Source organism: Toxotes jaculatrix, chromosome 6 (genome assembly GCF_017976425.1).
Source record: "Toxotes jaculatrix isolate fToxJac2 chromosome 6, fToxJac2.pri, whole genome shotgun sequence".
NCBI lineage: Eukaryota > Metazoa > Chordata > Actinopteri > Toxotidae > Toxotes > Toxotes jaculatrix.
This window is the reverse complement of record NC_054399.1, coordinates 15,552,841-15,566,136: the sequence shown is the minus strand read 5'-3', so window position 1 is coordinate 15,566,136 and position 13,296 is coordinate 15,552,841. Positions and strand designations below refer to the sequence as shown.

Sequence of the window (13,296 nt, the reverse complement as noted above, 5' to 3'; positions counted from 1 at the left end):
TGCAGTACAAAAAGTTTATTTTATCCTCTTTGGTGACTTTGTTTTCAGTTTAAAAGATGGCATAAAACTTAATTGATAGACGCTCATCTGTAGAAGATACAGATGAGCGACAATTAAAAATGAAATGGCTGGACAGTGTGAACATTCTCATTCATCCAGGTCATGGTATTTCTAAATGCTATATGAAGGCAACTGGACTTCCCTGAAGATAAGTCACAATAGAAAGATTACCACTACAACTAATTAAAATAATATAGTATTAATACAGTCAGTAAAAAATTCAGCATTTTAATTGTGATGTGCGCGTTGTAGCATGTACTAGAGTCAAACTTTAATGGGTCAGAAATTGAAAGTGTGAGGGGAGTTGCTCTTAAAACTAATTTTGCATCTCAGATTAAAAACTAGCACATGCAGCAGCAACACATCAGCCATTTGTTGCTGTTTTAAAAAGTTGCTCAACACTGCACCACCAACTTGCTCAGTTTAGAATAAAAATGTATAAGAATTGGTGCTGCAGAACCAGAAAGATCGTCTTCCGTCTTCCACTAAATTCTCCTTTCAACACATGGAGGTCCCAAAATATTCCAAAGACACCAAATCAAGTTGGATCAAGCTGATACAGAATATCCAACACATGATGCTGTCAGACATTATTCAGTTCAGTTCAGTTCAGATCTCTATTGTGCCACAAGAGGAACTATTTTTTTCTTTTTTAACTTCAAGATGTCACTAAAACAGAAAAACATGGAATATAAACACAACAAAAACACAGTAAGGAAACTGAGGACACGGCAGAAACAAGATTTTGTGTTTTTTTTTGTGTTGGGGCCCAGAATGAGACTTCCCTGCTCCTTTGGGCAAGGCAGTGAAGAGGCAGTGAGGGAGAGAGTGGAGGTGGTGAGAGCTTGTCAGAGTGATCTGGACCAGAACCCCCAAACCTTCACTGCAAGGAATGTACATCTGCTGATCCCATTACTGAAAAATTCTGACACAAATGCAAGTACACATACACACACTACTACTTTACCAACAGTGGACTGTTGGGCTACGCCAACCAAATGGGGACCACTATTCCTTGTTATTTTGAAAACAAAAATTTTTTTTCTAGTGTGGACTTGCAATACTGTTCAATATCTGCCTACCAAAGAGGCAACCTCTTTGTACTGAGCCTCAAAAAGATGAAACCCACAGCCTCAAATCCTCCAGGCAGTCCTCTCACAACTGACCCTTTGATTTGATCTTTGGATGTCTGGGTGTAAGACTTCAAAATTCACTTAGCCCCATAAATATTGAACCAACATCCTCAGAACTTCAAAGCAGTCCTCTAACACACCAAGAAAATTGAGCACCATTTCTTAGAATCCTTAAAAGTTTAGACTTCAAGATTCACCAAGGATTAAATCCACAATGTCAAAACTTGTTTGACATTGTGGATTTAATCCTTGGTGAAAACACTCAGAGGCTCTAGGAAATAAGGGTCATTTGTCTGAAAAAAATAGCTCATGGTCTTAGAAACTGCTTCAAAACTGAGGTTGAAACCTATGAGGCTCTTTAAGTTGGAAGTCCGAAACCCAAAGTGAAGATTGAAAAGTGCTCAGAGAGACGCTCCCAGTATGAAGGGGACTTGGTGGGTTTGCTTGCAATCATAAGGTGCCAGTAGTGCAGTGTCTGGTTTGAATCCTGCCTTTTGCTATTATCTGGCAACCAATCCCCAGTCCCGCAGCAGAGCCCCAGACAAATAAAAGTGGGGGGTTACTTGGTAAATAGCTCTATTTTTGTGAATGCTTGGGCCCCCACTGGTCCTTTCTCCAAAATATCATGAAAACCAACCAATCAGCCAACCAAAAACTGTTTTGATTTCTACAGTGGAGACTTACAGTATGCACAATGACTGTAAATGAAACAACAACATTCTCTTTATTCAGGCTTTTTTATGTGCTATTGTGTGGGTGTATCATGTTATGAAATAAGACCTTTATCCTCCTTCCTTGGAATGAGGGATTTGCAGGGCTGGGGTTGGGGATGTAAGCTAGGGAGTGGGGGTGTGGATAGAAGGTGGTGGGATGGTGGTATAAAACCAAAGCAGGGGAGGAAAAACTAAAACTATACTGGAACCAGGTTTGCACAAGGAGCAGTGATACTGAACTCAAAGCAGGACAGAGAGAAGAGACAAAGCTGCTGTAACATGAAGAGTAGCAGAGATAAAAGCATGCTGTGGTTTCTGGTGCTGACCTGTGCACTCTGCATGGGAGGACATGTTGCAGCAGGACAGAGAGGTGAGCCAAATTCTTCTGTTTTACACTTTATAGGTATTACTTTTTAATAATTATAATTAAGTTCAATGTCCTTATTTCACCACATGGGACTAAAAACATGAGAAGAGAGATAGTTATAAAAGACAACTGATGACTGCAAACATAGGCAGCCACAAACACAAGGGAAACCAATTAAATGAAAACTTTCTTATCTCTCTAGAAAAACAGCATTCTACAAAGGTCTGGAAACATCTTTTAAATGAATAAAAATTAGGCTATATGTTTGTTTATAAAAAAGGTCTTTACTACTTTTTTAAAAATTTCTTTTTGTTCTTTTTGGAAAAGTAGTACCTCATCACGTATCCAAATATTTTGACTTAAGGAAACACAAAATTGACTTATCAAGGTATTGCAAAAACTCAAGGGACTCACAAATTTACTTACACACAATGAGGAAAAACAATCACTGTAAGCTCTCTGCTGTAGAAAAAAAATCCCACCAACCTTTCTAATAGCAGCGAGAGTGATTTATTTCCAGCATCTTTTCTCTGTGCCGTGGAATTCATTCAGTAAACAGAGTTGCTACTAATGAGAAGAACACATTTCCTGCGCTTCATGCTCAGGAGAATTCTGCCCTCGTACGGCTCCTCTGGGGGAAAGAGTGGTGTCTGAAGTGATTAAAGAGGGGGGTGTTGGGGTCTTTGGGTCCATCAGGCTCTAAAAACCCACTGTACACCATGTAATTGGCACCAAACAAGACAGACACAACTAGAGACGAACCTAGTAGAACATTTAGCAGCTAAAGAGCCAGATATTTCTCTCGAGAGCTAATTAAGACCAAAAGCAGAGCTAAAAGAAAGCGAATATTGAGGTTAAATTGCCAAGTGGCTAGAAAAATAACTCAAAATTAATGATAATGTTGCTCTGTAACTGTTGGATATGAATTTGCCAACATGTTGGCCATATGGACTTAAAAGGTGATAATATGTTGTGTTTGCAACTTGTTTCTGCCCCCAAGTGGCCAAAAAAACACTTCTTGTCAACACAACTGTGTACAGTTGTGTTTTTGGACAAAAGTCACACCAAATTTCCCCTCAGTTTCAAATTTTCTGTTGAGTGGTGTGTTTTAAAATCACAGAAACCTGTTATATCTTTTTAGCCTTTCTGCATTGTGGGATGCTTCTTGTAGGAAAGTTGACAGATGGTTGAAATATGATAATCTGCATCGAAAATCCAGATCATATTCAGACCTGGGACTCTTATTTTGTTACAATGTAGAAACACAAAGACGCCCACAGAGTTTAGTTCCTGTAAGCACGCAGCTTGAAAAAACATACCTCCCAGAAAATCATGTTTGATTCCATATCTGGAAAATCAATTTTGCAGCTACAATCAAAACATCTCGGCTGTGGACACAAATGTGGTCTGTCATGACTAAGGAATGTCAGGTATTAGACTTTGGTATTAGAGAGGCAGTGGATCATAGTGTCATGCCCCCCCACATGTCCACTTTTGCTCCCCTCTGAGCTTTCTGTCCCAGATGTTCAGCCAACAGAACATCCAAAGAAAACTGATGAGGCGCAAAGACCTCAAAAGGAGCATCTGGAATAAAGTTTTACATCAGTTTGTTTTGGCATTCGATCAGACCTGCTTAATTTGTTTGCTGACAGAAGTACCTCTGCATACTGTACATACTGTCCTGACTGTAAGTATTTGGACATTTTTTTGTTCTTCAGCACATTTAATTATGGTTTTGGATTTAGATACTACATTAAAGTACCACATTAAACTCAACTGTGTGAGAGATGCAGCCCTTTTAACACATTGTGCCCTAAGTTCAGGGGTTCAAAAGTAATTGGACAGATGCACATGAAGTCAAACAAAAAAAATAATATTTAATATTTTGTATGCAAATTCTTTGTAGTCAATGACGGCCTGAAGTGTTCAACCCAGAGATACCACCAGATGCTTTGTATTTTTCTTGGTAATGCTCTCTCATTGCATCAGCCTTCAGTTCTTGCTTGTTGTGGGGTCTCTGTGTCTTTAGTCCGGTCTTAAGTGAGTGAAATGCAGCTCAGTCAGGTTGAGATCCGGCGACTGACTTGACCAGTCGAGTATATCCCAACTCTTCTCCCTGAAAAGCTCTTTGGTTGCTTTGACCACATTTAGGATTGTTGTCCTACTGAATGATGAAATGTCATCCAATGAGTTTTGATGCATTTGTCTGAATCAGAACTCACAGGATGCTCCTGTAGACCTCTGTATTTATCCTGTTGGTTCCAGTCAGCAGGGAAATCATCAATAAATGCTGCTGTGTCAGTTCCACTGTCAGTCATTCAGGCCCAACAGAACCAGCGCCATGTTTGACAGATGAGGAGGTGGCTTTGGGTCATGGCCTGTTTTCTCCACATTTTCCTATTTACACCGTTTTGACAGAAGGTTGATTTTTGTTTCATGAGCCCATAGAACTTTGTTCCACAACTCTACTGGTTTCTTTTTGTATGTTTCTGAGGATTCCTATTCAAATGACTCTGCTGATTACTATATATATTTATGCAATGCATCTCTTCTAATAGTTGTAATTACAATACAGTTTTTTTGTTGTTGTTTTGTTTGTTTTTCTTTCAAATCCAGATGGTGAAATTATCAGTCAGATTAAAATGACTAACCTTGCATTGGCTGAGATCAAAGAGCTCCTGAAACAACAGGTAAAACAAAACACCCTCACAGACACAGCTGGTACACAGTCAGCATGCTCGTTATCTCCATTACATGCAGCTGAGCACAACTCATGAGCCTGTTGACACAGGCTCATGTGTCAACAGGCACATGAGCCTATTATACAGGCACATGAGCCTAATATATAAGATTGTATATTATTCATACTTCATAAATGTGTCTGCAGATAAAAATGAGACAGAGCTAAACGTTAAACCCACCATTGATCAATTTCTAAATAAATAAATAAATAAATAAATCAGATGCATTTTAAGTGTAAAGAGTAAAACTAAAATACACTTGTCTCTACTTCTGCTTCTCTGAAAGCTAAAAACTCAAAAGTTTAAAACTCAAAAATTTTTTAAAATTCCATTTAGGCCTCTAAAATGTTGCATTTTAATAGGTAAATATCATTACTAAATGTGTTTCCAAAACTTCCAAAACTACTAAACCTGGACAGATAATCATATTCAGCTTGCTACTGTTTCTGTACACATACGATCTATTGATCCATTGTATTTTTCAGATAAAAGAGATTGTATTCCTGAAGAACACTGTGATGGAGTGCGAAGCCTGTGGTGAGCTGACCTGCCATCTAGAAAACTTAATACACTACTGTTTATGTCTGAAAATAAATAATTCCCATCTTGAAATTACTTCCCCTCACTTACAGAGTTGCAGGCTGATGATGAAAGCCAATTTCACACTGTTCTAATCAGTCTCTGAATTCTCCAGATTTTAAAGACCTGCATAGCAACATATATACAAGAATATTATTGGGACAGAATGCAATGATATTTATGCGATATTTATGGAACTTTTATATCATCACTTAAAGCTGACACACTAAAGAATCTGTCACAGAAATTTAGATGAGATATGAAACATGAATCATCAGAACAAACTGCATTCAGTATTTGGCACAATGCAAAAGACACTTCTGAATGCAGTTTCACTGCATTGAAACCAAAGATACGTGACCTTCCATCTCCTCAGGGATGGGAGGAATACAGCCTCGTCCCTCCTGTGTGCCCAACCCCTGCCACCCGGGGGTGAAGTGTATGGAGACACCTCAGGGTATAAAGTGCGGACCATGTCCTGACGGTATGGAGGGTAACGGTACCCACTGCACTGACATTGACGAGGTACGTAATGATATGACACAATATATTACAATAAAATACAACATAATATGATCTCTACAAGAGATCACATCATGTTGGTCCACCCACACAGGTGCTTTCACGTATTGCCTGATCAGACCTTCTTCTGGGTGGTCATGTGTTGTTTGCGAATTATTTGTTCAGAAGAAAAAAATCTTTTTGGGAAAGGAACTGAATCACTTCCTGAAATTATCTGTTCCTTTCTCAGGGAGTGAGTGTGTCCCTGCAAATTTGATTTGCTCACTTCCTGTGAAAAAATCACGTTCATGTTGAATGAATCACTGAACATGCACCATTCCCTCACAGTGAAAGGAGATGAGACAGTCTCAGGAGCTGCTAACTATCCCTCAGTGATTCATTCACTAAACGTACTACACAGGGCCATGAGTGCTGGTTAGCAGCTGAAACTGCCAGAATCAGGCCCAGGAAGTTCAAGAGTAACACCGAACTGTAGATCAGTTATAGACCTAAAAGTCATTAAAAACCAGCATTCATGTCAGGTATTCAGAGAGACAGCTTTTAAAATATGAAGCATTGATGAACTTCCCTGTTTGTTGACCTGAAATTGAAAACAATTGATCATCATCTAGCTAAACTGGTGTAATAGAATGACATATTGATCCCTGATAACATCCTGATGTGTGTGTTTCTGTATATCTGTTGTTGGCAGTGTACAGTGATGCCATGTCACATGGGTGTGCGCTGCATCAACACCTCCCCGGGTTTCCGCTGTGGTTCCTGTCCTGCTGGATACACTGGCCCCCAGGTCCAGGGTGTCGGCCTTGCCTACGCCACCGCCAACAAACAGGTCAGCAGCTGTGAACACACACATACAAAGACTCACACACAGTTCAGCTCCTCTATACTACTTGTTCCACCGACATTATTACAACAAAAGAAGAAAACAAAGGCTAATAAATTACTGAGCATGGAGATTATTTCTTGACCATGTGAGCACATATCATAAAATCTAAATAATAAAATACTTTTTCTGGAGCCTCTGACCACATCTGGAGCCTTCTTTAGCTAATTAAAAACACACAGGAGGAGAGGTTTTTCCTTCCTGTCCCTTTCATCAGCCCCTTTCTACATCAATCAGCAACACCTCCTCACTCTCCCCTGCACTTGCAGTCTGTCAAACAAAGTTCACTGGACTATCTCAGCACCACCTCCATCCTCAATACAAGACTGACTTCGGTTTTTCATTTTGGTTCTTCTTCTTTCTGTCCTATCAAGGTGTGCAAGGATATCAATGAGTGTGAAGGTCCAAACAATGGAGGCTGTGTGGAAAACTCAGCCTGTATGAACACACCTGTGAGTATAAGCACTAGGAATTTGTAATAAATTCTGACTGTTACATTTGAGGGAAATCTGCTGTTAATACAGTGCTCTATAGTCCATTTGTAAGAAAAACAGAAAAGAAATATAGCTCATAAGCTCATAAGGAAAAAACATTTGTCGTTATCATTTTTGGACACATTGCCTCTTAAGGACCCTTTACACTGTGAAATAACAGCGATCTTTCAGGTTAATCACATGGCAAACTGTGCAATAAAAGTGTCTGTGTCAGACTGTGTGATTATGTGATGAATTCCTGAAGAACTGTTGCACTGCAGTGTAAATAGAAAACTACAGACACATTATGAGCTCTTTGTTTTGAAAATACAACAAACATAATAACCGGCTTTAGACACAGCCCTGCAGAATCTATGATCCACAAGTTTCCCATGATGTTTTGCCTGTGTCTGTACATCTGAAGCTGATTGGACAATGACAATCCAATCACAAAGCAGAGTCCAGTGAGGGAGCAGGTGGTTTTTGCCTGAGAGGTGTAGGTGGGAACTTTGAGCGCTGAAGCTGATTGAGTCAGTACATCTGTGTATCATCAGGGCTCGTTCAGATGCGGTCCCTGTAAGCCGGGCTACATTGGTGATCAGCGACGTGGCTGTAAGCCTGAAAGAGCCTGTGGCAATGGCCAACCCAACCCCTGCCACGCTAGCGCCGAGTGCATCGTTCATCGAGAAGGAACAATCGAGTGTCAGGTGAACAAATGAAACCTTTAGACTTCTTTTCCTCTGGTCACATTTCTCAGAGCAAAAGTTGGCAGTTTATCATATTCACTTCATTGTAAAATGATCTAGTTGAGAGTCAGGTAGAGCTTTAAATATATGGTAGTAGTAGCTGAGGTTTCACAAAGCTGCAAAACATATCATGAAATTGTTTAAACATTTTTGACCCTACTCTCTGAAATATATAACTCTGAGCACTTGTGCCAGATGTTGTGAAATTACAGGCCTGTTTGAGGACTTAAGCTCCTGTTACTGTATGCAGTGCACAACTGGGCCCAATGAAAACAGTCTGTACAGTTCATAAAACATTTCCAATCCTCGCAGTGTGGAGTTGGATGGGCTGGCAACGGCTACCTCTGTGGTCCTGATATTGACATCGATGGTTTCCCTGATGAGAAACTGGACTGTCCTGAGAGGAACTGTAATAAGGTGAGCCTCCTTTATGTCCATGATACAAAAAGAGAGTCATAAGTGTAAATAATCACAATTTAGTCATCTGCAAAGAATAGCATATGTACAGGTATTATGTAGATGTGTTAATATTTAAACTAAAACTTACTTTAGTTTTAGCAGATCTTGAATTGAAATGGTTGGAGAAACTGATCCATAGCACTCTTTATCTAACATCATGCCAGTGCAGTTAATACTTTTTGCTTGCCATGTCCCTTTCTCAGCGTTATTGTACTTGATTTTTGTTTTTCTGTTCTTGTAGCCCACTTTAATTAACAGTGAGCAAATTTCTTTTCAGGATAATTGTCTCACTGTTCCCAACTCTGGTCAAGAAGATGCAGACAATGATGGGATTGGAGATGCCTGTGATGAGGATGCAGATGGAGATGGGATTCCTAACATGCAGGTTCATGCATAAAAGACAGTAATGGAAAATGAAAATGACTTAAAAGAGACACAAATAAAAGAAAAGCTTGTGTGCGTATTGTGTATGTTTTTCATGTCACTTCACTTACAGAAACTAAAACAGCCTCTTTACAGGATAACTGTGTGCTGGTTCCCAACGTGGATCAAAGGAACATTGATGAGGATGACTTTGGCGATGCCTGTGACAACTGCCGTGCTGTGAAAAACAACGACCAAAAAGACACAGACGTGGACAAATTTGGTGATGAGTGTGATGAAGATATAGATGGGGATGGTTAGTAGCTTTGACAGTTTGCAAACTGATATAAAGGAGGCCTGTAATTTGAGGTGTAACTGTATAGTATAAACATGCAGCTATACGACTATGTTCTAATAACATCAGGGCTGGACTTTTAACATTCACAGATGATCTCTTTAATCTTAGGAATTCCCAATCACCTGGATAACTGCAAAAGGGTTCCCAACGCCGACCAGAAGGATCGAGATGGAGACAATGTGGGGGATGCCTGTGACAGCTGTCCTTATGTTCCCAACCCCGACCAGGTCAGAAGCCTCTTTTTCACACTTTCCTGGTTACATACTCCCCTATTTACGTCCTAAAACTCAACATGTGCTTTAAGTTCGTAAGAGTCATTTTAACACAAAATGTCCTGTGACTGGTCAAGTCTGGTGAGCCAGCATATGTACAGGTATAACTCTTCAGACGGAAGAAAAACTTTTAAGGTGTTTCAAGGTCATGTCATCATCTGCCGCTTCTCTGGGCCCAGGCCCAGGTTGCAGGGGGCGACTGCCACCCAGTTGTGGGGCTCAAACCCACGACCCCAAAAGATTGAGTCTCATGCTCTACCAACTGACTAACCGGGCAGGTTTTAAGGTGTCAACAGATATTATTTTTATCATACCAGGGTTCACTGCCTTGCTGTTTCCTACTCTGTAACATGTTAGGTTTCAGCTTAACAATAACTCATATTCACTTACTCAGATGGATGTGGATAATGACTTGATCGGCGACCCCTGTGACACCAACAAGGACAGGTATTCTGTGACCTAGTCAGTCAGATCATAAATATTTAACTGTCTAATTGTTGTCCTGGAAATCAAAGACTGCACATGCCAATAAAAATCCAACTTTCCTCTGTCTAGTGACGGTGATGGTCACCAGGACTCTCGGGACAACTGCCCAGCTGTCATCAACAGCTCTCAGCTTGACACTGACAAAGATGGTAAGGGAGACGAGTGTGATGATGATGATGACAATGATGGCATCCCAGACCTGTTGCCGCCTGGTCCTGATAACTGCCGCCTGATCCCTAACCCTCTGCAGGAGGACTCTGACGGTGCGTAACACTCCTGACATATTAAAGCAGTAATTCTTTTCCTCTGCCTTACATCTAGTAAATAACAAGGAAACGGTTTTCTTCTCAAGACAGTCTACAATTCTTTTTTAAATTCATCTTCTCAGGTGATGGTGTGGGTAATGTTTGTGAGAAGGATTTCGACAACGACACTATCGTCGACACCATCGATGTTTGTCCAGAAAATGCTGAAGTCACCCTTACTGACTTCAGGGAGTACCAAACTGTTGTCTTAGATCCGGAGGGAGACGCACAGATCGACCCCAACTGGGTGGTGCTGAACCAGGTTAATTGACTCCTTTCCTTTTTTGTTGTTGTATTTTTTGTGTTCTCAAATACTTCATCCAATTAAATTTTTGTTTATGCAGGGAAGAGAGATTGTCCAGACGATGAACAGCGATCCTGGGTTGGCTGTTGGTAAGAACGTTACGTCTGCTATTTAAAGGAATAGTTTGACATTTTGGGAAATTAGCTCATTAGCTTTCTTGCTGAGGATTAGATAAGAAGACTGACACCAATCTTGTGTGTGTAAGATAAATATGAAGCTTACACTTTATTTAAATCATATATTTAAGGCAGGGGAAAAAAGTGGATAATTTTTCTAGCTTTTTCCACCTTTTGAAAGCGATGAACATGTTTATTTGATGGGTTACACCTGTAATCACTCTGACTTAAGATGCACGGACCTTTCTCCACTCACCCCAGCCCAAACATCAGACCAACAACGCAAAATTAAACAGAGACCATATTTTCTCCCACAGGTTACACCGCTTTCAGCGGCGTGGATTTTGAAGGGACGTTTCATGTAAATACGGTAACGGACGACGACTATGCAGGCTTTATCTTCGGCTACCAGGACAGCTCCAGTTTCTACGTGGTGATGTGGAAGCAGGTGGAGCAGATCTACTGGCAGGCCAACCCCTTCAGAGCTGTGGCAGAACCTGGCATCCAGCTGAAGGTAGTCTGCCGCTCCAGAAAAAGTGCTGCAAAATTGAGTCATTTTCAATAATAAATATTTGGCTTGAACAATGACTAAAATGATCATTTGATTATCAAAAAAGCAATCAAAGGGTAAACACGTCGGTTAATCTCGGACTGAGACTTTGTCGTTTGTGGTTTTCATAAGGCCGTAAAGTCAAACACAGGACCAGGTGAGAACCTGAGGAACGCCCTGTGGCACACCGGTGACACCAGTGACCAGGTGAAACTCCTGTGGAAAGATGCTCGCAATGTGGGCTGGAAGGACAAGACTTCGTACCGCTGGTTCCTCCAACACCGACCTGCTGACGGCTACATCAGGTACTGACGCAGTCAAAGGATTACTCAGGACATTTGGGGAAATATGCTTATTTGCAGGAAGTTAGAAGTGTTAGCTGTGTGATGATTTTACTTTTTCTTTTTTGGTGTGCAGAGTTCGTTTCTATGAGGGTCCTCAGATGGTGGCGGACACAGGTGTTATCATAGACGCCACGATGAGAGGAGGCCGACTAGGAGTCTTCTGCTTCTCCCAGGAGAACATCATCTGGGCCAACCTGCGTTATCGCTGCAATGGTGGGTGAAGTGTCACAGAGTTTAGAGAGAAACTGCTCATCCGTACTTTCAGACTTTCTGTCCTACAGTTACATAGCTACATGTCTTTGAATTTTTTAGCAGATTAAATGATGGTTAAGGGGCATAACATTCAGTTATTACAAAACTACATAGTTGTAAATATCCTAATATGGAATAAAAGAACATGTCTGCCGATTTTACTCCTGTTTTACAAAAATGAAAATGTAAATGTATTTTTTACAAAAAATACATGTAAAATACAGGTGCGGATGCAGCCATAAATGTCAGAAGTAACTTTCCTGCTCCTTGTCGAGCATTTTCTGTTTAGCTGCTCAAACTGTAAGCTAAACTGATTCCACTTGGTGCTGTGTTTTGTTTCAGATACTCTCCCCGAGGACTTTGACACCTACAGAGCCCAGCAGGTCCAACTGGTAGCCTGACCACAGACAAGCCCAGGGAATTCTGGGAACACTTTCCAACGCACAACTGCGTCTCAGAAAGAAAAAAAAATCGTTATGAAAAAAAGTTAAATGGAAAGTCCAAGACACGGCTCTGAAATATCTTAAGTTTTAAGATGAAAACAGACCAACTGTGCTCCAAACTCCAGACAGAGGAGAGGAAACTTCACAGCTGTAAAAACTCTTCGGAGGTGATATAAAATTAATTGTACAACAGATATCAAACAGTCTTCTAAAGAGATTTCTGTCTGAAATAATGTTGCAACAAGATACCACCAACTATATTTTTATAACTTTCAGTCTATACTTTCTGAAGGAAGAACTATTGCAAAGATTAAACTGTCACTAATGAATAAATGTGGATTTTGGTAAATTACCTGCCTGCCATTAATGAAAGGTTTTATATATTATTAAATCCAAATGAATCCCTATCATATACGAACCAGGTCAAACATCTGATTTTAAGCAACACACATGACTTTTTTCAAACTCAACAGCTTTTAGTGGAAATTAACATTCTTAACATTTCACAAGCATGCACATATCCAAAATAATCTTTTAAATTTTGCATTTGGAAATACAGATTACAAAATAGAAACGATAGCAAAGACAATATACAACAGGATCGAAACATCATGCATGTCCACAGCAACACGCTGTGATGTTGTAAAATGACACCGGACAGTTTTTTTTTTTTTTTTAAATCAGCATTATTTTGCAAATCAAGACTATGTGCAGAGGAAAATCTGTCTTCCACATTCAATTTAATTGACATTTTTCTTTCATCTTATAAACAAATGGTCACATAAGGAGAATCACATGTCAGCAAATAAATAGCTACAGATCTTTTA

The 13,296-nt window shown here is 40.1% G+C and overlaps 1 protein-coding gene across 1 annotated transcript; it reads left to right on the top strand.

The window, feature by feature from the left end:
* Positions 1-2,119: 2,119 nt before the first annotated feature.
* LOC121183094 (cartilage oligomeric matrix protein) lies at positions 2,120-12,796 on the top strand. Its single transcript, XM_041039951.1, has 19 exons — positions 2,120-2,276; positions 4,890-4,963; positions 5,500-5,551; positions 5,970-6,118; positions 6,807-6,944; positions 7,373-7,450; positions 8,026-8,178; positions 8,530-8,634; positions 8,954-9,061; positions 9,196-9,355; positions 9,506-9,624; positions 10,064-10,116; positions 10,225-10,418; positions 10,544-10,722; positions 10,805-10,853; positions 11,198-11,394; positions 11,563-11,735; positions 11,848-11,987; positions 12,369-12,796. Exons 1-19 carry the CDS (start codon positions 2,186-2,188, stop codon positions 12,425-12,427), a joined length of 2,271 nt encoding a protein of 756 aa, XP_040895885.1. The 5' UTR covers positions 2,120-2,185; the 3' UTR covers positions 12,428-12,796.
* Positions 12,797-13,296: the final 500 nt, after the last annotated feature.

Coding starts and splice junctions, on each gene's coding strand:
- LOC121183094 (XM_041039951.1), top strand. CDS start 2,186: ATGAAGAGTAGCAGAGATAAAAGCATGCTGTGGTTTCTGGTGCTGACC. Junction 8,179..8,529: donor AAGGAACAATCGAGTGTCAG/GTGAACAAATGA, acceptor CAATCCTCGCAG/TGTGGAGTTGGATGGGCTGG. Junction 11,988..12,368: donor CCTGCGTTATCGCTGCAATG/GTGGGTGAAGTG, acceptor GTTTTGTTTCAG/ATACTCTCCCCGAGGACTTT.